The sequence below is a fragment of the Platalea leucorodia genome, assembly GCF_965183815.1.
Source record: "Platalea leucorodia genome assembly, chromosome: 16".
In the NCBI taxonomy this organism is placed as follows: domain Eukaryota; kingdom Metazoa; phylum Chordata; class Aves; order Pelecaniformes; family Threskiornithidae; genus Platalea; species Platalea leucorodia.
The window spans coordinates 8,832,704-8,857,978 of record NC_138838.1 but is presented as its reverse complement, the minus strand read 5'-3'; the positions used below and the strand labels follow the sequence as shown (position 1 = coordinate 8,857,978).

Below are 25,275 nucleotides of genomic sequence, written 5' to 3'. Positions count from 1 at the left end.
GTGCTTACACCAGTCAAGGACTTTTCAGCCTCCCATGCTCTGCCCAGTGCACAAGAAGCTGGGAGGGAGCACAGCCAGGACAGCTGACCCCGACTGACCAAAGGGCTACTCCATACCATGTGACGTCATGCCCAGTATATAAACTGGGGGAAGAAGAAGAAAGGGGAGGACATTCAGCGGGATGGTGTTTGTCTTCCCAAGTAACAGTTACGTGTGATGGAGCCCTGCTTTCCTGGGGATGGCTGAGCACCTGCCTGCCGATGGGAAGCAGTGAATGAGTTCCTTGTTTTGTTTTGCTTGCATGTGCGGCTTTTGCTTTACCTTTTAAACTGTCTTTATCTCAACCCCCGAGTTTTCTTACTTTTACTCTTCCGATTCTCTCCCCCATCCCACTGGGGGTGTGAGCAAGCGGCTGTGTAGGGCCTGGTTGCCGGCTGGGGTTAAATCACGACACTCGGGAAATGCATGCTGGCAGCTCCTTTAAAGACTCAAACGAACCCATTTTACATAGTAACCTTCAGCTGCATTAAACACAAACGCACAAAAAACAGGTAGCACAAATACTAAACTCTAAATTTGTATTACTTACACATAAAATAAACAAAGTCTGAATAATTTTGCAATTAAATCATAAGTAAACTAAAATAATTTTTACACTAAGTTGGATTGTCCATGAGACAGATTAGTCTTTTAGGAGCGAAGCCTGCACCCAGAGCGAAGTTCCAGTAACAAAGGGGTGTGCTTTCCGAGGCAACTGAGGAACGGCAAATAGATCAAGACATCTCTAGGCCTATTGGTTCCTATCAAATCAAGTAAAATCCAGTCTCCTGGGGCACTATAAGCCCCTGCTCAGAACAGCTCTGTCAAATGCAGAGTGCAAGTCTAATGTATTAAAGAACCCCCTTATTCCACAGCTCCTAATGACTATTTGCCTCATCACCGAAGTGCACGGCTTTCATACTCTTTGTCTATTAATCTATTTGTTGCTGGGCATAAGGAAAGGTTAAATCATAACTCTCTGAAATACAAAATGAAACTAATCTATTTCCAAACTAAATTTTAATTAACTATTTTACTTCAGCATTGCATTTTATCGCTACAAATTACTTGGAGGTATATGCAATAAAGAAGCTCTATAGAACAATTGAATGCATGAGAATTAATGTAAAAATATTTACTTTGAAACTTTCATTTATTTTTCTCCAAATTGTTAAAAAAAAAAAGTATTTGGTTGGTTGAAATAATGTACAGATATAGCAACAGAAATATGAGGTGACAAAAGAGAATGGACCAGATCCTTGTGAATCAACTCCATTTTACCAGGCATATAAAACTAAACTAGCCTCAGCTTGATGCAACTGTTATATCTCCAAAATGAATGTTAGACATGAAATAGAAAAAAGGCTGGCGAGCCAAATTTATCTTATGGGGTTTTTTTATTATTATTCCCCTTCTACATTTTCAAAATATCCCTTAATGATCTTTCCTTTCAGAAGGAAATCTAAGTCTCTCAAAATAATATTTACAATCTCAGCTGCAATCTCCTTCATGGTAATTCACTCTGGATGTTTTCTACTTTTTGTGAGGAATAGTTCTGCTTGAGTTCTCCACTTAGAACAAAACAACTCTGTTTTCCTGATCTACTTCATATTCAAATTATTCCAACGTGTAGCACAGAGAAATGAATTGGATAAGGGATAAGGAAACGTGTAATCCGTACATGGCTGCCATGATGAGCTCACCAGTAGGTGATACAGCTTTGAATATTAGAACAACTTTAATGAGAGATGATATTGACCTAAATGCCCGAGTTATCCCCACTGTTTCCTTTAAAAAAAAAAAGAAGATCGATTTAACTTCCACTTCAGCAGTCTCTACTGACAAATATTTTAGTTTGATATCTACTTCTGATTTCCACTTAAAATACCTTTAGAGTGCTACTTAGATATATGAGAATTTCAAAAGCAATCTCCATCTTAGTTTTCTATAGTCCTATGATTTTTACACTTTCTTATAATTAACTGAAAAGCATTCCAACTTCTTTTCTCTTTCTACCTAATTCAAAGACAGATGTAATATACCATATCTTCTGCTACCTGCTCTCTAAATGAATAACATTGGTTTTGTGCAGTCTTTCATGAAGTTTCTAGATGACAATAACAGTGTCTAGTGCAGTGGGTCTGTTGTTTCTGGTTATCGCTAGCACAGAACCAGATACAATTCTTCCTTTTCTACACCTCTGTCTACATTGCAGTAAGAAGTGTGACCCAATGCACACAGGTACTCAGGCTGCAGCTCTTAAAACCAGCAGCAATATAGGTGCAGCAGCACAGCCTACAACCCCTGCCCTCAGTTTCTGGGACACTGGTGTCCATGCCAGGTGGATTAATGTCAGGTTAGCTTCCCTACGCATGCTGTAATCACACATCCGAATGCTGCAGCAACGCGGGTTGCAGGAAACTGAAACTATAAGGTAACATTCATGATTAAGATGAGCTATCAATAATCATCTATTTTTAAGTACAGCATCCTATAAATCCTCCTAATTAGTAAACTAGATGTCTTCTTTATAGCAAACAATCCCCAGCCTCCTTCCTTATTTATTTTCCTGAATTCAATTATATTTGCCACCTGCTGGCCCAATCACCTAAATGACAGATTCTGGATGTAAGGTAGAAGCTGGGCCATAAACAATAATTTCATTATAGTTCAATTTAAAATATTTGCCTGCACCTATTTTCTCTGCTTTATGAAGAATGTTTACGCTATTTCCTCCTCAGGAGATGCAGCAGCAGCAAGAATTTTGCACTGCTCCCTATCCTCCACTGCTGACCCCATAAGAAATCAAAGAAATGAAAGCTGAGATTTTTTTGGAGGGGAGGGACCACTAGAGGCTGAATAAAGAGGGGAGAAGCAATTTCCAAACCTGGACTGAAAAATTGATACAGCTCCAAAAAAGGACCTTTGGTAAAATAAAGGTTAGGAAATATTTCCTTAGAAGATAAAAATAATGGAACTTCTTTTGACATGAAAAGAAATGGAAGAGGCTGTATTCCTGTTGTTATTTAGCTATCATGGGGCTCTAAAATCCATCTACTCCGTAAACCCAATGATTTACATTTACAAAAATCTTCCTGAATGAAATCCAGTCTGTAAAATGCACATCTTGCAGACAAACAGTTTAACTTGAAGCATGAATTCAAATGCTTTGTTCAGTGCAGCAGACTACTCTCAAGTTTAGTAAAAGTAAATGGGCGCTGAAGGCATTCATTGCCTTTAAGAATTAAATGACGTAGAGGCATATTGCTCTCCAACTGTGAAAGCACACAGCCCTATCGTGGACGAGCAGAAGGAAAGATTGAAGACTGAAATCTGTTTTCGTCCACTTTGTTCTTGACTAAGAAACTCAACAACATCCAAACCACCAGGGTTCTACGGTTCAGACCTTCAAAGAAATCCACATTTCCTTCCATCACCTTTTGAAACATAACTTGCAAACCCACCTTCAAAAACTCGCTGGTACATTCTGAAGCCATTACACCTTCCTCAAAAAACACCAAAACCATGGAAAAGCTGCCTTTCTGAAACTGAGTTAACAAAACTCAACATTGTGACAGGAGACAACAAAAGCAATGACCCAGATTCTTGAGCATTTTCCCCACTCCCCACTATTACAGTATATATAATCCGTGCTGCTTCCTTTATAATTGCAGAAGCTTTCTTCATTATATTTTCTTACAACTAGTTAAGAATACATACAAGCACAAGTTATTCTCTAGCAACTGATGTATTCCGTGATTCTGCATCTTTCGTTTCACCAGTCCTCTCCCAGATTTATTTTCCATAGACTTTCACAGTTTGAAAATTAATGTTGTCAATATTGGGTAAAATTATTATTTTACCATACTTATTTTGCAATAAATAGTAATTTGGGTGAGTGTGTAAAACTGTATTATATATAAATGAAAACATTAACCAAACTGGAGGCATACAGTCAGTTAATGCCCTAATAGAGGAGCCCTGGAGAGGGAAACTGTACAGCATTTTTATGTAGCATGTGGGAAAACTGTGCAGCATGGGAGTTTTGAGCGTTAACGCTACAGCTGTACTAAATCTACTGTGTCAGACTCTGTCTGCGAGCAAACCAGATTTAAGGAAGTACATTTTTACTGCAGCATTGGAGGCTGAAAAACGGTTAACTTGGTTAAGTTCAACAAGTAAGTTTAGCTTACTTAAAAAAGAATGAATTATGTGCACCTGTTAAATAGTCACAGACAAATAGTTCCGTATGTAGACAATTACGTGACCTGTATAAAGGTTCAAATTATGAATCAGAGAGTAATGCATTTTACAATTACATTTTAACACTGTGGCAGTTATGCATGATAGAGAACAATTACTGTATCAGGATCTAAACAATGAAAAATATAAAACATTTCCGTTGACCATCATTTCATTGCTTAATGTCTTTTATCTGCTGTCATGTCTTTCTCCGAATGTAAATGTAAAAATGTTAGATGGATATCTCAGTGACCCTGGACAGGATTCACAGATATTATTTTGTTGTGGTGTTTCCTATTTTCTTATACGCCAGAAAAAAAAAAAAATGTTCTATGGCATACAGAAATACACACAAGACAAATGCTGTTCAGTTGCTGTTATCACTGTGACGCATTTAAGAAATTTAAACAAACATGCCAGCTCTGCTGCAAGCCTTGAATTAGTTCTTTTTCCATAAGCACCAAACACAGCGTTGGCCTCACTGAGGACTGTGCAGACGACACTCTGCAGGCCCTTTCTGACAAGGGACATAAAGAAATATCCTCTGTACAGAGAAGTTCTTTAAGATGGGATGCACAACTGGGAAGTTTGAAGAAGTATGTATGCACGTATCCACACATCCACGCAAAAGTTCTGGGCATCTATTCCATTAGAGCTGGAGTCCTAAGAGTGCTATGACATATTTAATTTATAGGTTAATTTACCTATATCTGTCCCCCTCTCCTCACACTGCTGTTCTCTAGCTCTCTCCCCTTTCACTGAGCTGAAGAGAATCTTTTGTTGGTCTGTATATACTCAGTCACGTTCCTCGTCCACAGTCCCTGCTCACACAGTTGACATCTCCATTTGGTCTCTGGGAAGCTACTATGAAAATTCTAACTAACTGTAATGATTTCAAAACAAACACACACACACACACACACACACACACCCCACAAGCAGCGTGGTGTGATGAACTCAGCATCAAAAGCAGAAATTACAGAGTGGTAGACCAAACTTTTCAAATTTGAATGCCTGAAGTTACACATCCAGATCCTTATTTAGACATATTAGGAAGGCTGTTTTTCACCAGACATGCTCAGGCCTCCCAGTTACTAGGACTTTCTGCATCACTCGAAAAAGGCTTTTTATTTAGGTACTTATCTATGGATTTCTTGCTTAACTTCAGACAATCAAGTCCTACAATTTTCACTTACTTATAAACTTTGGCGCTTCAGCTGCCACAACAATAAAAATGAGTCTGTTAACTTGCTGGAGCCTGAATGGCCTTCAGCAAACTTTTTGTTTGTACTTTTGATCTATGAGCAGTCAGGGACCTGGCTGAAACTGATGGGCAAGACAGTAATTTTCTACTGAAAATAGGGAAGACAATGCCAGACTTCAAATCATGCAAGCTTACGTGCTTAATCATTATAATGTCTTCTGAAAGAAATTCTATATGAGCCTAAGATGAATTCCAATATTCCTTCACCAGTGTTTTACTTCGTAAGTAGTTCTTAGTTAAGTAGTAAGTACTCTTGTAAGTAGTCTTCCATTAATTCTTTCTATTAATGAAGTACTGAGTGAGCTAGAACTCACTCTTAAATTAAGATAATCATTATCATAAACAGATGTTTTATTTGACAGTTTGAGGGATATGGGTGTGCTCTGATTTAGTTCAGAGACTTTAGTTCAACTGAAGACTCAGACCATAACATTAAATGAATTAAATAGCCTCACCCTTGTCTCTAATTGTATAAATCATAAAAACACCACTCTAAGGAACAGAATTGGAGATCTTTGCAAAAAGACACTAGTCTTGTTTCATGACATAAGTGCAAACATACTGAATTTTCTCTACCTACTCAGAACTGGTTTTAAGTATGCCACCGCAAGAAAAGTGTACATTACAGCAAGATAACAAATGCGTCTTGCTTAACAAACAACAGTGTTATCTCCTTTGACCAGACACGAAGTGCATGGCACTATCTCTTAACCATATGCTGCAGACAAAGCCTCTGGCAGGTTGAAAGTCAAACACCTCATACTATCATATATCCACTTATAATGTAGCTAAACCACTGAAAAATAAGCATACAGCTAACTATGATATACATATGAAATGCATGGGAGGAAAATTCTTCCGTGGAAATGAAATGTCACATTTGGAAACGCGGACTAGACAACTATAAGGATCTAAAGGTCATCTATGCATTTCCTCCTAAACCATACAAGCGTGACTACTGTACTTACTCTGACTTCATTGAAAAACGGTTAAGTTCGTGCTTGCTTTCCAAAACAAAAATAATTTTCAAATTAGGAGGAGTACTCTAATTTGATTCCATAAACCTTTGCCTTCTGAATTAACATCTGCATCCTGATTTTTACAACCAAAACATTTGCATGGTTAAGCATGGGCAAGTATGATGAACAACTACCTAAACAATACCAGTTTCATATGCAGTATTTAGTTCAGAAATGCGCTGCCTCTTCACCAAACTGTTGAAGTCTATACCTGATTTTGTAGTAACTAGGGGCACAGGATATCCATAATATCAGCAAAAAGTAATTCTGCATTTTGCATAATTCAGTTACTGATTTTTCACTTTTCATGAGCTACAGCGTTACTATAGCATACTATACTAGTAGCCTCAAGACCATCTGGAACCACGTGCTTGTTGCTGTTAAGGTCAATGGAAAGTCTATCACTGATGTCAACAAGGGCAAACACGATAAAATTATAGACACGTGTTTCTGTGTGACACATATCCTAACAAATTCTGTAATGAACAACTGTAATTCCATAAATTATACAAACATCAATATCTCCTCTGCACCTAAACCATTTTATTAACAAAATCAGAAAACAGTGAGCTATATGTGGGCATAAGCAGAAGGATTTCCTAATGGCAAAGCAAGTACTTTTATTTTAATATAATGTTGAGGCAAAGAGGGTCTTGGTCCTACAAACTCATGCAAATAACTTCATAGACAAGGAGCCCCTTGATTCTAATGCCACCACTCACTTATGTATGCTAATCACACACATTCATAGGATTACGTCCTAAAAATTACAGCAGAGGTAGACTGCACTGCTGAAAGCACAATAAAGTTCTCAGGGAAACTGCTGCCAACATATCTCAAAATGTTTTACTTGTTCTTTGCATATTCGATTTTACCTATGATTCTGATAAAATTAAGGAAAAGTTATATAACTTTGCCTCCAGATTAATAAATCTCCTTGAAAATCATGATAGGCATTGTTTCTGCCACTTCTATAAACTCTGGTGGACACAGAGATTCTATGGTGATTGCTTTGTAACAGAAAGTAGACAGACATGGCTAGAAACTTGTATTAGAGATTTATTTGTTGTGAATGAATACAATAAACTTGTATAAAAAGAATTCCCCCTCCCCCCAATATTTACATTTCAAAATCTGTGTCCAATCTCTTCACTAATACATGCTCCTTTTCTGAATGGATGACTTACTTTAATTAAAAGTCTGACAGCCTTTTTATTTATTTGTTTGTTTATTCATTTTAAGACCAGGTTAAGCACCTTCACTCAGCATTTGTTTTTCAGGCAGCTTCCTCAAGTATGCTAATGCCAGACAAGTTCATTGTAAGTAGGTCTGGCCCACGAAAATCCTATTCAGCAGGCTATGCCTCCTTTTATTCCAATCTAGCGATAGCTTTTCCCACCAGCACATAGAAGAGGGGTATCTTATCCTCAGACAGTTGGGAAGTTTCTCCTAATGCCATTTTTTACAGTTATTAATGCTTGAGCCTCCCATTATTATAAATCAAAACTAGCAGAATATGTTGGCTTCCTGGGGTTGGAAAAAAATTTTAGTGTTACATTTTGTATTACAGCAGTCATCTCTACTGATTTGTAATATACTTGCAATAAATAGCTTTGAGTTTTAGTTAAACCAAATCGATTCTGTTTAGGCTATTAGTCAATTTTAACAGCAACATATTGCTTTTACAGTATATTAGTAAGAAAAAATATTAACATGTATTAATCTAAACTTGAATGGAATACCAATGTTTTAACAAGCAAGAATTTTGTACTCTCTAATAAGAGACCCCAGAAAGTTGGGATGGGTGGGGAGGGAAATGAAGGAAGCACAGAAGAAACTTTAATTTAGCGATGGCCAACAAGAGCTAGCGCAGAAAAGATTACCGTAATTTCTTCAAAATATTGGAGAACATTTATGACAGGGAGCAAAACAGTGTGCTCTTGAGCTTTCAAAAGGACCCAGTGCTCACTTCTATTACACCTCTAAACTGGTGAGCGAGGATGCTAGCTGAGCATCTGAACACAGTCCAGGATTTCTGCAGTAAGGATCCAGGCAGTGCTCACCTACTATCAGATGAGAATCTTCAAAAACACTTCTCAAGATAAATTAAAAATCTGAAGAGAAGCAAAGATGAAAGCAATAGCATCATGCAAAGGCAAACTACCACGGATGACTTTAACGTTATTTCCTTTTTTTTTTTCCTGTTTCTTTTTCTTCTTTTAACATATTTGACCACGAAGTACAAACTATCAAAATGCCAACACTAAAACAAACCAAACCAAACAAACAAAACAAAAACAAAAACACAACCACACCACAAAAAACAGAACCCACAGTAGGGTTCTATGGTTCTTTCAGCTGGGATATGCAAGAAATTACGCACTTGATCTAGATGACAAGCATTTCCTTATGACATATTGGTGATTTATTTAACTCTGAATAACACTTCCATGAGCCAAAAATCTACATGTTGTTTTTGAGGTCCTCCTTCAGTCTATTTTATCTTATGCAAGGAACGTTAAAAAACAAAATATCAAATCACCATTTAGTGAATAACGGCACATTTTCCTTTACCAAAGAACTTGACTGGCACAAAACAAGCACAAAAAATAATTGATGTGGAATTCCTATTTTACAGTCTTAGACAATTATTTTTAAATTCAGTAATCTATTTAGTCATTTTAACCTTTTTTTTTTTTAATTATCCTTTTTGTTCTTGTAAAATGTTGTAGGCATAATCTGGATAATCTTATTACACAATGAACATGATCTTACTTGTGGATAAGACTTCCTTATAAACTAGCACACATCTGTTAATACAAAATCTTTTTTGTTAAAAAGAAGTAAAAAAGCCCTCCATATTGCTAGAAACAGAGAATTTGATATATTGTCACCAAACTAAAAACAGTAAGTAAACATTAACTTTGTGAAGTGCAAAACAAGTTTTATTGACCAGTGAGGTAAATATTGACTGAAGTGAAACAAATATTTATGTGCTGACGTTAATGGGACAAATCCTGTTCAACACAACAAACAAGATTTTGCCTACTATATTTCTGTGTTTGTATTTATTCTGAAAGTTCTGAAAGGAAATATCTGTAAATCTGTCTACAGTGGTAATGTTTTTTAAAAACAATTGTTTTTCCTTAGCAACTAAAATATATATGCATTCAGAGGGCCAGAATATTTTTGACCTTGTACAAGACAGAGGTTTAACAAATTGTTTTCAGAAAGCATGTGTTAACTCACTTACTAAAATCTGACCAGGTAACAACAGCCAAGACCTCTGCTTAACTGATCTCTAAAAACGTAAACAGAAAGTTGGTCAATTTTCAGCCACTCATAAAACAAAATTTTTCTTACACATGTAGTGGTAAGTAATGCCAGAAGATTCTTTATCTCACCATTTGTTCAGGTGATAGTCAGTCAAATAAAATTTGTTATGGCAGACAATCTTAATAATTACAAAGAACCCCAAAAGTAGACTTTTTTCCTTCTGTGAGTTAAAGGCTGCCACCCTATCAGAACACAGAGCAGTTACATGAGTACCTACAGGCAGCAATGCCTCAGCCTGAGGTACCAACAGAAGTAGCCTCAGTAAAACAGCGTTCGCTCCTATTGATAATGTGCCACAGAAGGCCCCCTGCCGCCTCCAATAAAACCCTTTCCCACTATAAAACATAAACTAACCTAAATTAATAAACCAATATAACTTTTAAAATTTCCATTTTTTGAGTTATGTTAGAACATTCATTTGGTTTTTGAACCTAAAATATATTACTATTTACCAAGGAAAATAAAGAATAATTAAGGATATAACTATAAGCAGGTACTACAGATTGAATATAAATTAACAAACCTATCATCTACTGCATCCTAGTAAATCCACTCAGGGGAGGTTTTTACATACATGAGAAGTCATTATTCAATAGAACAATTCACACACGGATTCACACATTCAGGTTAACACATTGAAGTGGAAAAAATAATTTTGAGAAACTTCAAAGATTCTGTTGAAAATTCTGGCACCTTTAAGCACACCCATTAAAAAATACCAATGTCTGACACAGTGGATGATCATTACAGTACACCTTCTGACCTAAATACCTTTGCAATGGTCTTATAATAGCAATTAACACACACCTTCTAAAATTCTTTAACAGCTGAATATTTTTTGAGTCATTGTATTTAAGAGATCCTTCAATGTCACTACAAGAAAAGACTAGTTCAGAAAACAGCTTCTCCACTTCGTTCTAATGACCATGGGAATCGCTCTTTCTTGCGGAAAAAGACAGAGGCTGAGCACCCTCCTGTGCAGTGAGCAAAAATTACAACTGCCCTTTGTGGCTCTGCTATCTAATTTTCATTCAAGGCTCTAGCTATATACAAAAACCAAGACTCCGGGATCTAATTCACCAGTTTTAAAACAATTATATGACACCATTTCAGTGGAACTACTCTCAGTTTAGAATGACTTAACAGAAACGAGCACGCTGCTGTACACAGAGAGCTAGTAAGATTTCTGGAAACCTCAGGGAACAAGATGATGTCATTGCATTATAAAAATATCTGGTTCAACTTCTTGGCGGGTCTGCTTGACAAAGCTTACATGATCAGACTTCAACAGTGAAATTCAGGCTCCCCTGCCATCGTGCCAGTGATGAGTTTTCAAAACCAGTCTCTATTCTTCAGTGCCTTAAATATGGCAGCACAGGAGCTGTTTTCTTGTGCTCGAAATTCAAACTGAAGTAAAGGTTGTATAATTGCGGGCACTAGTTTTAAAAAGATTGAGCGTTCGAAGCTCAGGAAGCATTCAAATTTTAAAGGTCATTTGAGCCTCTTGGCAAGACTTTCAAATCCTTCAACCAATTGAAACTAAATCCTCTTAATTTTGCAGAAGTCTTGTATACTCAAGTAACATTTTGCGTAGAATGAAGACAACCAGTAAAGCCTTTGAATATTCAGGACATTCTGCTATTTTACAGACTCTTGCAAGGAAACAATTTTTTATCATATCATTAACTACAATTCCTTTCCACGTCTCTGAGATCAGTTCCTTTAAGTTTCACCAAAGACGTATGCTGTACATCTCATTTTAAAGGACTAGTTCCTTCCACACCTTCTGATGAAAAATAGTGATATTACAGTTTATTAGGAGGAACAAAAGATGAAGATTGAAATCCCTTAATCTGCTCTATGCAGGAAGACTTCTGCAGAGCTCCTTCAGGAATGAGGACTGGGATACAAAATATTTTCTTCTGATATTTCTATGTATAGAAGTAGCTCTCAGCAACTTTTAGTACAGTATAACTGTTGAAAAGGTAAGTATTGTGCTGCCAGGGCGTCACTGGCAGAGTTCCACGAGATCAGTGTTTGTTCCAATATTGTCTCATGCATTTAACAACCACAGGAAAAGCAGGTATACACTAATGAAATCTGCTGATGGCATCAGTTAAGGAGGTACCACCTAGGAGGATGAGAAAGTCTGGGATACTTACACCTGAGTGAATATATATACACCTGAAAACATGCCTGGACACCGATTCAGCTATCTGTGTGAACCTTATGGGCATCCTGGGAGGAAAGTCCAAAATACAGACTGGTAAATTTATTATTAGGTATTACATGGCCTAATGTGTGCAATACCCATGGGGAGACACTTTCAATTTTTTGTTAATAATCTCTGGAATCTTTCTTGTGTCAGGAGTTACTAAATCCAGAGGTCATTAACAGCACCACAAAAACATACCTGTTAAATAATAACATCACTGAAGAGTTACATACCTTCTAATGAGCTGTGAATTGGAGATAAATCAGCAAGTGACCTGCATGAGCAAACATTATTGATTAATAAGCTGCCGTGAATTTATTTCATATTTCCAGTGCATGTAACAATGAGAAACAGTTTGAGAACAACTTTGATTTAAAACTACATTTGTACTTTAATGTATTTTACAATTACAAAAAAGAAACAGCTGATTGAGGCTTTTATATTTATACATTTCCAAGCAATGTACAGAAGGCATGCATAATTTCCAACCATAAAATACTATTTAAAAATAAGATTTATAATTGCTTTTCTTGATTTGAGAATCAAATTAAGATTTTTCACATTGTCCTTCATAATCCAAACACTATGCGAATGACTAACTGAGCAAAGAGTAAGAGAATGAACAATATGGCATAGCATAAGTCAAATGCAAGAGTTTTGTGTTATCCTTGGAAGGATGGGGATATAGCCATATAGTGCCTAGATCATCAGAAATCTGCATTGGTGCTGCTACTGAGCATTATTGCGATAATTAGGCAGAAGTACTATACAAATTAGAAGATCTTAGAGGGCCTACAGGAACAGGAGGCTTGTGGGTTTGGTTAATATCTCAGCGTATCTGTAGTAACTAGCCCAGGTTTCTTCCAATACATCAGCCACAGCCCAAGTGAAATGCAGAGGATATGAGGCCTGAAATTTCCAGTCAAGAATTTCTAGATACAGATTCCAAAACCACCATAAAAGTAGACCGAATTGCTGCAGACGCCTCCTTAAAACCTACCTCCAACAGAAACAGAGATGTATCCAGTGTTTTCAGCTTCTTCCTCAAGTATAAAAGAGAAGGTTTATGGTTAGATGGTATGTGTTACTAAACACCAGGCCACTTAGCTCTTCCGAACACTTAGTTTTTCACCTCAGGAGATCTGATGTCTAAGTGCCTGTCCTTTCCCTCTCCCGGGGTTACTGACCCCACAGCATTTCTGTATTTAAAATTTTGAATTAAAACAGTATTTCTATTTTAATTCAGAACACCACAGGACTGATTTTCAAAACCTCTCAGATATTAGGCACCGGTTTCAGTGTGAGCTGCATACCTAAACGCTTTTAGAAAAATATCTGAGCCAAGGAAAACAGATGCCATTTCTGGATGGAAACTAATTTATTCAAGAGCATATTTTGAAAGAAAACTCTGTATCTATTTAATTTCAAGCCTCTCCTAAGAGCTACAGCAGCATTAACTATGGCAGTATTTTCCTCACGTTTCCTAGGAGGCAAAGCCAATTTCCAGACAGCAGGACTTCTCTGCGGTGGGCACCAAGAATGTAATGATACCGCAGTACATATATAGATTTTTATATATTTCTTAATTTCCTTCGTTATTATCGTCTTCCCAGGTTAATTTTAATTGAGGCTTTAAATAAAAAGCAACAGGAACCGCTCCCCCCCGTTTGGCGGGCCCGGACCGCGGCCTGTCCCCGGCCCTGAGGCGAGTCCCCTCACCACCATCCCACAGGCGACCCCCCCGCCCCGCCGCCGCCCCGTCCCCTGACGGGGCGAAGGCTCCGACGAGCCGCGGCCGCTCGTTGCCAGAGCAACGCCCCGTTCGGAGCCTTCCTCCTCCGCCCCTCACGGCTCCTCCTCTTCCTCCCCCCGCCGCGCCCTCTCCCACCCACTCGGCCTCGGCGGCGGCGATGGAGGCGGCGGGCGGCCGCGGCCTGGGCAGCGGCACCGGGCGGGAGGCGCCGGCCGCCTGACGAGGTACCGCCGCCGGGCCGCGGGCTGGCGCCTCGCCGGGCTTGTGCAGGGGAGGGCGGGAAAGGGGCTCCCGGCGGCCGCTCCCCCTCCGAGCCCGGGGCGGGGGGGGGGAAGGAAGAGGGGACGCGCCTCCAGGGTCACCCCCTCCCTGCGCCGGGGCTTCTGTGGAGGCCGGCGGGGCCCCGCGGGCGCTGCCCTCGGCGGCACCCGCCCTCCCGCCGCCTCCGAGGGGGCCGGCGGCGAGTCCCGGCGGCGGCGCGGCCCTGCGAGGGGCCCGGGCGAGGCCGCCGCGGCCCAGCGGCCGGCGGGAGCGAGCAGCGGCGTGAAAGCGTCTCCCCGAGAGCGGTGGGAGGCAGCGGCCAGGAGGAGCTGGGAAGGTGCGAGGAGAAGAGCCTTGTCGGAGGCTCCTTTTATCTCACGGCGGGGGGAAAGAAATTCTGGAAGCCGTCCGCTGCGTGCGGGTTTCTTACGCTTTGAAATCCCGTTTAATAACTTAGTTCTTTGAAAGTTTGTTAGGCAGAGCGCCAAGGGAGGCTGCGTTGCTCGAACAATGGGATCGCTCGCTTTTTTGAAACACCCAGCTGTCAGTTTTTGCAGAAGCAGGCCCATAACCACTAACTGAAGAGCGCTAATGAGATTTTCTTTTTATTCACCTCCTTTTAAAAACAGCATTCGTAGCCTGATCTTGCAGGCAGCTGAGTAACACTGCTCATACAAGTCAATACTATCTCCAGTTTATTTGCTTTATTCATGTGCATAAAATTACAGAACATGAATTTTGGTTGGATTGAAGCATGATGTAATCTTTGGCCAGCAAAATATAGTAGTAGCACCAGCACCACTTCTAAACGGTAGTAAGTTCCTATATTCATATATTGTTTAATGCAGTTTACTCTTCTAAAAGAATCTCCATTTTAAAAGCTAAAGAAGTCTAGGTTTGTGCCAATATATTAAAAACTTCTTGTACTGCAAAACCAATTTTGCTTCAACCTTTTTGTATCCCCAGTGAAACTACCTGTGTATATATGTTAAGCTTTGGAAAAAATAATTTCAAAGAAGAATCTGGAAGAGTTTGAATTATTAAAAAAGGATTATAAAAAATTTTCCAGTGTTTCAATAATATTATTCAATAGTGACAGGTATTGTGCCAAATCCAGCTTCAAAGTGTTCTCCAAAATTGTTACTGTGATGTCACATCAGTCCAGAGAAGTAGATTTAACACTATTTAACCTATGTAAAGACGGACACAGAAGTGAAAAACAGCCCAGGAAGACAACAGAAAGGTGCCAAAGATAAATAAGACCTCATTTGGGTGGTCTCCCTGCTAGATTACTGCTTGTTGGCTGCACTTCTTTTTTCACCTAGACCATAAAAAATGCTGCTTACAAAATGGACTAACCTGGTTCTGCTCACTTACCCAGACAGGATAATCTCATTAATCTTATAATGGCCCTCAATTTTGAGCATGCACTGGCTTTCGGCTGGACTTGTCTGAACAAATGCTTACTATTTTATGCATGCATGTAAATGTACTCTTTGCTTCCTTCCCATCATTGTTTGCTCCTCCTTTGGCCTACTACTGTTACTATTTTTGTGAAATTATGCAGCACTTCTGAGATCTCTTCTGCACAAGCTAGCGATAGTCTCCTATTCAGCAGCTTTTGCTGTTCTGATTTGCACTGAAGCAACTTTACATTTTAGTAAGGCAGCCAGGTTCACTGCAGGCTAGAAAACCTGCATGTGAGTGAAGTCATTTAATACGGGACATGAAGTTGCCCCGTGGAGACAGGGTGCAAACCCAGCATGCCGGCTTTCAGAACAAAGACAGACGGTATCTCTCAGAAAGAGAATCTTGACTTCATGCAGGCAATCACTCTGTACAATCCATTGTATTTTTGTGTTGGATTTTTTGTTGGTTTCTTTTTCCCCTGAACTTGTTATCTCTCCCTTCAACTGTGGCTTTTTATATCCCCCTCTAGGAGACAAAATAGCAAGAATCTGGACCAGAAAAAAGTCCCACCATGCAACCAAGCTGCAGTCATCTCCACAACATCCAAGGGAGTGGTGATGACTCTTCATCTTCTCAGAGCACCCACGCAGCGAGGTTGTCAGGAGAGAGCTCATGCCATCATAGCGGAGATGTTCGCATACAGCTAAACTCTGCTCTGGGAGAAGCCAGAGAAAATGCGAGTTCCCTGCATTCAAGGCCAGGTTCCCAAAGTCGCTCGCATGGACACGCCCACAGCGAAGCAGCGGGGCACGACGATTCTGCTCCAGACTCAGAGGAACACGGCGGCAGCTCCCTCTCAGAGCTCAGATACCTCCTCCAGTGGCTGCACAGAAGTCTGCCGTATATCTTGATTCTGTGTGTCAAACTGATCATGCAGCATATAATTGGTAGAGTATAACAAAATAAGGTCTGAGGGAACAGACCCTCCCCCCAAAGAGATATATTAATAACCATGCCTGAAATGTAATTCAGTTTATTTTTAGCTTTATTTTTATTTGCTTTATTCATCAGGAAGATTTACTAAACTACATTTCAGTGGCTTGTGTTTCCTTTGCTGGCATATGTACAATGTGCTTAATTATTCTGGCTTGATAGTCCGAGCTATTAATTGTAATTACAAAGACATATTAGAAGTGGCTGTTTTTTTAACCCAGTTCAGTATTTTTTTTAATTTTCTTGTGTATAACTGACCCTTTCTTCCTAATAGGCATTTCTCTTGGAATTGGGCTGCTAACAACTTACATGTATGCAAACAAAAGCATAGTAAATCAGGTTTTTCTAAGAGTAAGTATCACCCTATGCAACAAAATTCTGTAAGTTAACCAAGACCTTTATCCATCAATTTTTGAAAGAAATGTGAATGGAGATACTGTTTTATTTACCTAATAATATTAGGTGTCAAGGTTTCAAGATGGAAGTAAAGTCTTAATGCTTCTGTACAGTGTAGAGCTTCTCAGATAAGGTTTGCAAAATTCAAAAAGAGGGTTTGTTCACCCTCTGACTTTGAATATTGAAATCACTTCAACTGATAACAGCTTTTTGGAATTTATGGAAGAACTTCTTAACTATAGTTGTGGACTCAAATAGCAGCTGACAGTTTAAACGTTCAGCTGTCTCTGTTTACTCCCAAAGGAAAATTTGTTGTTTCTTCAGAGTGGGGTGGGTTTTGGTTGTGTTTTTAGAAAAAAACCTTGATACACATAGAAATTGTTATGTTGAAAACATTAAAGTTACTGCTTTACCTTTCCATTGAGTTCTATTTTATTTGGCCTGAAACCGCTAAGATAAAATCCTCTAGTAGTAAAATTCTGTTCAGGTGCAACAGACTTAGTGCTTTGGAGATACATTTAAGACACCGATACTGAGATAAGGACCGTAATATGTCCTTACGATTATCTTACAGGAACGGTGCTCGAAGTTGCAATGTGCTTGGTTACTAGTATACCTAACTGGATCATCTCTCCTCTTGTATTACACCTTTCATTCTCAGTCACTGTATTACAGGTAAGTGGAGGAACATCTCTACTAACATCATAAATTACTCAGATTATAACTCAGATTATATATTAACTGGGAACATTTTATCTGGGCTGCTGCTGTTTTTAACTGTGGCATTGATTTCTCTTTCATTTTAATCTCCATTCCTCCTCTTCTGCCAAACTGATCAGATGCTGTCCTTAAAAACAGTATGTTGAAATGTGCGAGGCTGGACCCCATACTCAACGTAACGGTACTGCTGTACCGTGGGGAACGTAGCTGGCTTTGATTCCTAGCTTTGACCCTACCACCTTGCCTTTGGAATACTGAATATGGCATTCTGGGGCTCAATGGAGTTTATGTCTCCAATTTATTATTTTTCCCTTGCCATTCTGTAGCTACAGTCTTGGCTGTAAATCAGTCAAAGGCTGTTTTGCTAAAATGGGAAGGAAAGCCTGTCTCTAGAGGATGGGGGTTGTGATGAAGATACAGGAAGGAAGGTTCAAAAACTGAAAGGGTGTCAGATTATAAATGATCAATTTGCAATAAAGAGTTAATTTTCTTAGCAAATATTTTTCCTCTATGTAAAAGACATTTCTTTTTTTTAATTAAACCTGCCGTGATAATCTCTGGTTATGCTTTCCTCTAAATAGGGTGCTTCAGTAACTCTTGATAATTCTTTTTGTAGCTTAATCTTTTTAAATCCTACTGTGGATTTTATGAACTTCTGGGAGGTACTTTGGATTGTGGGAGTCACAGACTTTATTCTGAAATTCCTCTTCATGGGCTTCAAGTGCTTTATTCTCTTGGTGCCTTCTTTCGTGATGTCCTTTAAATCCAAGGTAAGAAAACAAGCTATGTTTTTGCTTCCTTATGAAGATCCTTTTACAGTAAAACTAGCTAATTATTAAATTATACCCAGAGAAAAGTCTTTTTAATTAAAGGTCCGTGTATAATCCACCACTACGCTGTGGGTGAGAAAACCCTGTGGATCTCATGCTCTTCCCTGCTTGGTGCTAAGGAAGGTTTACGGTCTGATCTGAAACAATTGCTTGTATGATGTCATCAGATAAATGGGTTTATTTCTGTCTCTAAGTGGGGGGGATGAAGAAACCTTTTATTTGCTGCAGTGTAAGAATGTGTGTACAGGCTGTTAGCGTGGAGCAGCTGATGCACAGTACATTTTTTACATGCTTGACAGTAACTGACATGGGAAGATTTTTTAAGACCTGCATGTGCAAACAGCTGTATTCTCTCTTCAAAACAATACTGAATTTTCTTTTTGTTGATAAACTTAAGCAATATTTGTGTCAGATCAATGAATTTGATTCATAGCTTAATTCTGCAAACCAGTGAAGTGTAATGATTTTTATAGAAGCCTACATTGGTTGGTGGGGTATTTATTTTCATCTGCTTCCTGAGGTAAGACATGCAAAAACCAATTAAATTTTATGTCAAAACAGCAAATAGTAGTACTGTTTTAAAAAAAAAAAAAAAAAAAAAAAAGAACAAGTACAGCTTGTACATGATAGCATTTGAACAGGATGTTTTGGTAGGTTTTATCTTTTCAAATGTACCAGGATGAAGTTTTTCTCAGGGACAACCAATTTCTCTAAATACTGGTTTATAATCAAGATCCCCTTTTTTTCTTCTTCTCTCCTTTTTTTTTTTTTTTTTAAAGCTAGCAATACAACATCCAAAAAATAATTGAAAATTCCATTATCCAACTGTGACCTAAAGTGTGGCTAAATTAAAGGGAGAATCTGGTCGATAGTGGCAAATCAGGGCACTATCCAATGTACATTATAGAATATTCTTCCCTGTTACAAGTCTAGTTTTAAAGACAAACTTAAAGAAATAAAGTAAGAGCTAAGCTAAATATTTACGATTGTAAATGCACACACACGCAGTGCTCTATGCAGGGCACTTGTGCTTTGCAGTTGTTATTCAGTAATTTTTAGGGTGTCATTGAACTCTGTTGAGCTGTTCAGTCCAGCTACCCTATGCTGCTTTCTCCCCCTACCACCACCATTTTCTTATCACCCCATCCTATATAGGAGTTAATTATCACAAGATAAGGCTCTTACATAGGCATGAAATAATGTTTACAGGAAAACAGTTTGTAATTTATGTTTGTTAATAAAAGAATGGGCCTTACTCTCATTTTTTAATCCTGAATGCAGGACACAACTCTGCTAATGACAAGCTGATCTATGTGACCGAATTTGTCTTATTTTCCTGTAACTTTATTTTCTTTCTTAATGCTTATGAAATTAAGTCTGATAGCATTGCTAAGTAGGTAGGCATCTGACAAAGCCATCCTATTTTAGCCTATTAATTTGACTTTCTGCAGTACAGCAATCAGTTGTGTTATTGTTATTTGTACAGTTGTGGTGAGACTCATCATCTGGTCTTAATTCTTTTTCATGCTTCATATTTAGTTGTTTCAAGATATTATGAGAAGTTGTTACTCAAAAGAATAACAATGCATCTTTTCTCTATATTTTAGAAAACCTTTGTGTTTTAAATCTTGAGCGATTCCTTTGCATGTCTTGCTTAGGGCTACTGGTACATGCTGTTAGAAGAACTCTGCCAGTATTACCGTATGTTTGTCCCCATACCAGTTTGGTTCCGTTATCTTATTGGCTATGGGGAGCTGGACAGTGTACTAGGATGGACCCTTGGGATATTGCTGGGCCTTCTCTACCTCATCCTAAAAGTATGTAAGCTTTATATTCCTCTCAAACTATTTTGCAGTAATTATCACTGGAGGGTTAGAGGGACATACACTAACACATTTCTGAACATTTCCCTCGGTTTGAACTGACTTGCAAGTCGATGCTTCAGTTTAACTGATACAGCCTTCCAAAACCAATAGGAATACTGGCTGAGGGCACTAAATCTTCTTTTTCCTGCACCTGTTCTGGGAATGGATTGAGGTTGCATAGCAAAGAACACTGTTACTATAGGTCCCCTCACATCAGACACCGATCAGACTGTTACCAGACATTGAGGAAGAGAGCTTGCAAAAATAAAGGTAAAATTAATGGCTAAAAGAATCGGCATTTTCCAGGAAACTTGATTTTCTCTCTGCTAGAGTATGCTGTGCGATGCTAAAGAAGTTAAGCATAAGTGTTCATATTGGCTGTCTGCTTCACCAAAGAGCTCATCTCCCCCAAATATAACCAGGCTCAGTAGAAGTTTGGCTTTGAAGACGAAAAATACTTGATAATGCTAAGGTATCTTAATTACAAGTCTAAAGACTATTGCATATATGATGATAATGCTGGTGTATGTGCACCGGAGTGCTTCATTTCAGAACCTCAACACTATTTTTATTTTAAAGAACAGGTATCTACTGGAAAAAAAAAACTTCAGGCTAAATTCTTAGTTTGGTTACATATTAAGCAACTAAAATAGGGTCAGTCTGAACTATAGCTTTGCTTATGTTCCTGCCAACATTAAACTAGCAGTGAGACTTCTAGCATTGGAATCTGCACAAAAGCTTGGAAGCTTTTTAGTTCACAGAGAAAAATACTAAGCGTAACTCAGGTCTTCTTTCCCATTTCAGCTTTTGAGCTTTTTTGGACAATTGAGAAACTTCAGACGGGTCTTACGGATATTTTGTACACGACCAGTGAGTACTGAATTCTCTTATGACAAAACAATAAACCCCATTTACATGAAAATACTACTTTTTTAAAATACCTCATTCCTATACTACTTTGTGTTGTTCTAGCAATAGACAACTGCATTTTTAAAGTAAACCCTGTATACTTTTTCTCCCATTTCAGTCTGAATTCCTTGACTACGTGATTACATTGTCATCTGAACAAAAAAAAAAAACCCGCACCAAAAAATCTATTCTGCATGTCTCTTCAGATAAATGTATGTGAAATAACATACCTTTTTTGTCCTGCCTCCTGCTTTTTAACTGGAATAAATATTGGTTGGATTCCAGCAGAGCTTTATGCTGAAATAGAGTGAGAATTGAAGCTCACCAAAATAACTGACATGCAAGTGACTTCTGTTAGAATTGTAAGTTCCTAGATAATCTTTCTCTGTAGTAAGAGGTATTGTTCAGAGTCTGCTATTCATGCGGTAAAATGTATAGAAGATTTTGGAGCACAGTGTCATTGAACTAAAAGAATAATAAAGCACTTCTCGTTTTCTAAGTGCTATATCTTCATCAGATTGGAACTTAACACAGTGTTTTGTTCAGAGGACAGTGTTAAAATAAAACTGAGAGATTTTTCCAGTAACTGTGATGAGGGGAAGATACTAACTAGATGGCATGGTAAGTGGGAGCACAGACGCTTTAGGCCCCAAGACAACTATTAAAACACTTTGCAACATTTTGTTGGATTAGGGATTGAATAGTGTTCCTGACATAGCAGCCCTTATTTCCAATTCCCTTCTGTCATGGTATTTTTGTGTTTTGTTTTGGCCCCCACCCCAAAACTAATATCTGCGGAAAACACCTTGTTTTACAGCACTATGGGGTGACAGCTAGCAAGAGACAGTGTGCTGAATCGGATGATATTTGTTCAATCTGCCAAGCTGAATTTCAGAAGCCTATTCTGCTTATCTGTCAGGTAATACACATAATCACAATTATTTTTTTGCAAACTTAAGAATATTTTAAACAACTGGTAAACAAAACTAGATGAAGTTAGACTAGTGAGTGTATGTCTTCTGATTATTTTTAGAAATCAGGCTATGCAAATAATATACCGTCTTATAAATGGAAGAGCTTAGAAGCTCTAAGTTCTCATTCTTTTCATTACAGCATACATTTTGTGAAGAATGCATCTCTTTATGGTTTAATAGAGAAAAAACCTGTCCACTCTGCAGAACTGTTATTTCAGACCATGTTAACAAGTGGAAGGATGGAGCTACATCTATGCATCTACAGATTTTCTAAAGCATGTCAAACAACTTGGTTTACAGTTTGTTTGTTCAAGCTAAGGTTTTTCAGTTTATTGTAGGTGGCACAAGGAACGAGTTTCCAAATTCTAGGTATCATGCTTCTATGAAATGTTCCAGTATTTAAAACAGTGCAGAAAATGTTAACTTGACCTTCTTAAGTACAGAAAAGTAAGTTTTCAGAATGAATGCAGAAAAGCCAGCATTGCTTCTCTTGTGATTCTTGTAGCAAACAATCAAGTCCTTGAAAAATGCTGCGTTACTTCTTGCAGCAGCTTCTTAATTCAACATTTTCTTTAAAACTTTAAGTAGAGTTCCAGACTGTACTAAATTGTATTTATCCTTCTAACATGACTCAACCCAAAAGGTCAACCTACCAATTTTACTGAGGTTATGAGCAAATTTTATACTCCGGACTACAGTGAGAATTAGAGCTACTTGTCACGCTTGGCATTAAAGGTCCTTTAATGCTAGCCCAATCAATCAGAGAAATTACCTTCTTATTCATGCACCTGTAACAGCAACTATTTCTCACTGTACCTGGAGATAAGCCACAAGAATAAGACGTTTCCCCTTCAGGTTCTTGTAGACTTCTAATGGATCTTTGGCTTAATACATAAACCAACCACGGATGTTAGTTTTTTACTTAGCATTTTATAAAGTTGGTATTTTTAAAACAAACGGTTAATACTATATTTTTGTCATAACAGGAACCAGATTTTCTTACAGGGGAGAATCTATTTTATACTATATTTGCAATTTGTAGTATGCATAAAAATCAGAGAGAATAAATGCATTTAAATCTATTTGTTTGGTGCATGTTGAATAAAGAAACAAGATTCATTACTGTTTCAGTATTAACTTACATGAAAGCACATAACAACAGCTCGCTGCTAGGTATACTTTTCCTGTTAAACTAATGTCTCTGAAAACCAAAAAACCTCAAATGCTACAGCTTACTCATGACTAGTCTTTGTGCTAATTATAGAGCTAACTTATGTACAATCTCACCTTTTTTTCCCTGCTTGTCTTTTTTCACCTTGGTGTTCAGATAAGACTAAAAAACCCACTCAAATTATTCTGTTACAGCAAAGTTAAATTGAGTTGCCATTAACTTGAGCTTGTCTTAACTGAATACCTTTAGGAAACTTCTAAATTAGGGGAAAAAACAGAATTAAAAAATTAAACACTTACTTGATGAATGATGTGGCAACTCAAATGGCCAGGCAGAGTGACCGAGTACTGTGAAGTTGCAGCTGACACAGCCAGATTTACAGGGCTGGCAGGGCATGATGGGAGAGTGCCCTTAAAGGTACGGCTAAAAGTGTAATACTAGGAGAATTTAGCATTCTGAATAAAAATCTAATGAGATGGAAGATTCAAGCTAAGAGGTATCATTTTTATGTTCAACCTGGGTTTTGCTATAGCATGCTGTGTATTTGCTAATTGTATTTTTGTTTGGAGTTTACTGCAGTTCAGAGTAAATGTGCCCTGTGATTGTTGCACCATGGTATCTGAGTGACTGGGGAAAAAAAGACTCCAGCTTAAAGAAAACAGGCAAAAGCTTCTAAGTCTGTAATTGGAAACTTATGGGAGTTGAAGAGACTGGTTCTCATGGAAGCCCTTCCCAGCAGGTGAGGTACTTAGTTTGGAGAATGTGCAGATGAATGGTGTTAGAGCAGTCCTGAGGGCGGCAGGGAGGCATTAGAGCTCGGCCGCAGCCAGAGCTGTGCTGTCATGGGCTTGTGCCTGTACCTCCAGTATAGTCAGAACAAACTGCTCTTTGTTGCCTCAGAGGGAGCTAGCTCTGCCTTAGCTTGCATTTGAAGCTCATACAAGATCAGAACTGTTTGTTATTTAAATTTCATCAGTGCTGATACTCAGACTGCTGCTGCAGCAGAACTTCCCTTGAGAGATGGGCAAGAATGGAATCAGTTAAGGAACAAAAAAGAGTAGGGGGAACTTAAGGTTGGATTCTGAATCTTTGCTGGGCCCACAGACACTTTGGCAGCTCACTTGGTTACACAGTCATTTTTAGACTTTCCCAAACTTACTCATGAACATACAGTTTAGCTAGAGAGCGTTTTAAGGTTTTATTCTTCATACAGGTATTGTGCGAGTACCGTGTAAACAATTTGAGTGCTACATTTAATTTAGTCAACAAATGGCACCTTTAAAAAAAGCTTTGTGTGAGTAAAATGCGTGACTAATCCCAATACACAGTGTGTAAGGGCAGATGTAATAACCAACCCTTTCTAAAATACTGGGCAACATAAAAATTGTAACTTATCCTGGATTAGCTTTTCCTAAAATGCTAATACCAATAGCTTAATCACTTTTTAATTCAAAAATCCTCTCAGAGGAAATATAAACTAAAATTCATTGGACATGACGTTAGAGCAAGGAAATGCACTTCCTAATTCTTGAATATTGATTAAATTCATTGCCTACCAGTAATGGGTAGCCATTCACCAGAATTCCAGTACTCTGTGACAGACTTTCAAAAATCTTTTTAGAACAATAGGTCTAAATCACCTAGTCCATTCCTGGAATATTAACTGGGAAAGCACAGATTCTGAGATGCACCAGCTGCTTAATACAAACAGTTGTTCTGAAAGCAGAGCCGCTACCCTGCTGACTAAGGGAAAAGAGCTGAGAAATGAGTATGCTTTCTTACTGCCTTAGCCCCAAGATGAGTAAATAGCAGCCCCGTTGCTTATGCAGCAGGAAATGGTGAGAAGGAAGCTTGCTGTTCCGTCACAGAATCATAGAA

The 25,275-nt window shown here is 38.4% G+C and overlaps 2 protein-coding genes across 11 annotated transcripts in view; one reads left to right on the top strand and one right to left on the bottom strand.

Annotated features, from left to right (window-relative positions):
• Positions 1-25,275, bottom strand: part of RPS6KB1 (ribosomal protein S6 kinase B1) — a 58,841-nt gene that overhangs the window by 14,814 nt on the left and 18,752 nt on the right. For 2 of the 5 annotated variants that reach the window (XR_014229971.1, XR_014229972.1), the window contains exon 18: positions 12,349-12,389. The gene's annotated coding sequence lies outside the window, so the exon portion shown is untranslated. Of the gene's footprint in view, positions 1-12,348; positions 12,390-13,134; positions 13,155-16,377; positions 16,465-25,275 lie in introns of those variants that run through there. The other 3 variants (XR_014229973.1, XR_014229974.1, XR_014229975.1) reach the window with 3 other exon arrangements.
• RNFT1 (ring finger protein, transmembrane 1) lies at positions 14,007-24,886 on the top strand (the record flags this gene model as incomplete). Of its 6 annotated transcripts, none has more annotated exons than XM_082328364.1 (9): positions 14,007-14,092; positions 16,069-16,486; positions 16,807-16,883; positions 17,503-17,603; positions 18,265-18,418; positions 20,137-20,295; positions 21,148-21,213; positions 22,070-22,171; positions 22,366-24,886. In XM_082328364.1, exons 2-9 carry the CDS (start codon positions 16,111-16,113, stop codon positions 22,498-22,500), a joined length of 1,170 nt encoding a protein of 389 aa, XP_082184490.1. In that variant the 5' UTR covers positions 14,007-14,092; positions 16,069-16,110. The 6 variants fall into 6 exon arrangements, 5 of the variants coding, with proteins under 5 accessions (XP_082184490.1, XP_082184492.1, XP_082184494.1 ...); XM_082328366.1 differs by lacking the exon at positions 22,366-24,886 and adding an exon at positions 21,371-21,464 and having other exon boundaries at positions 22,070-22,165; XM_082328365.1 differs by lacking the exon at positions 14,007-14,092 and adding an exon at positions 14,404-14,466 and having other exon boundaries at positions 22,366-22,500.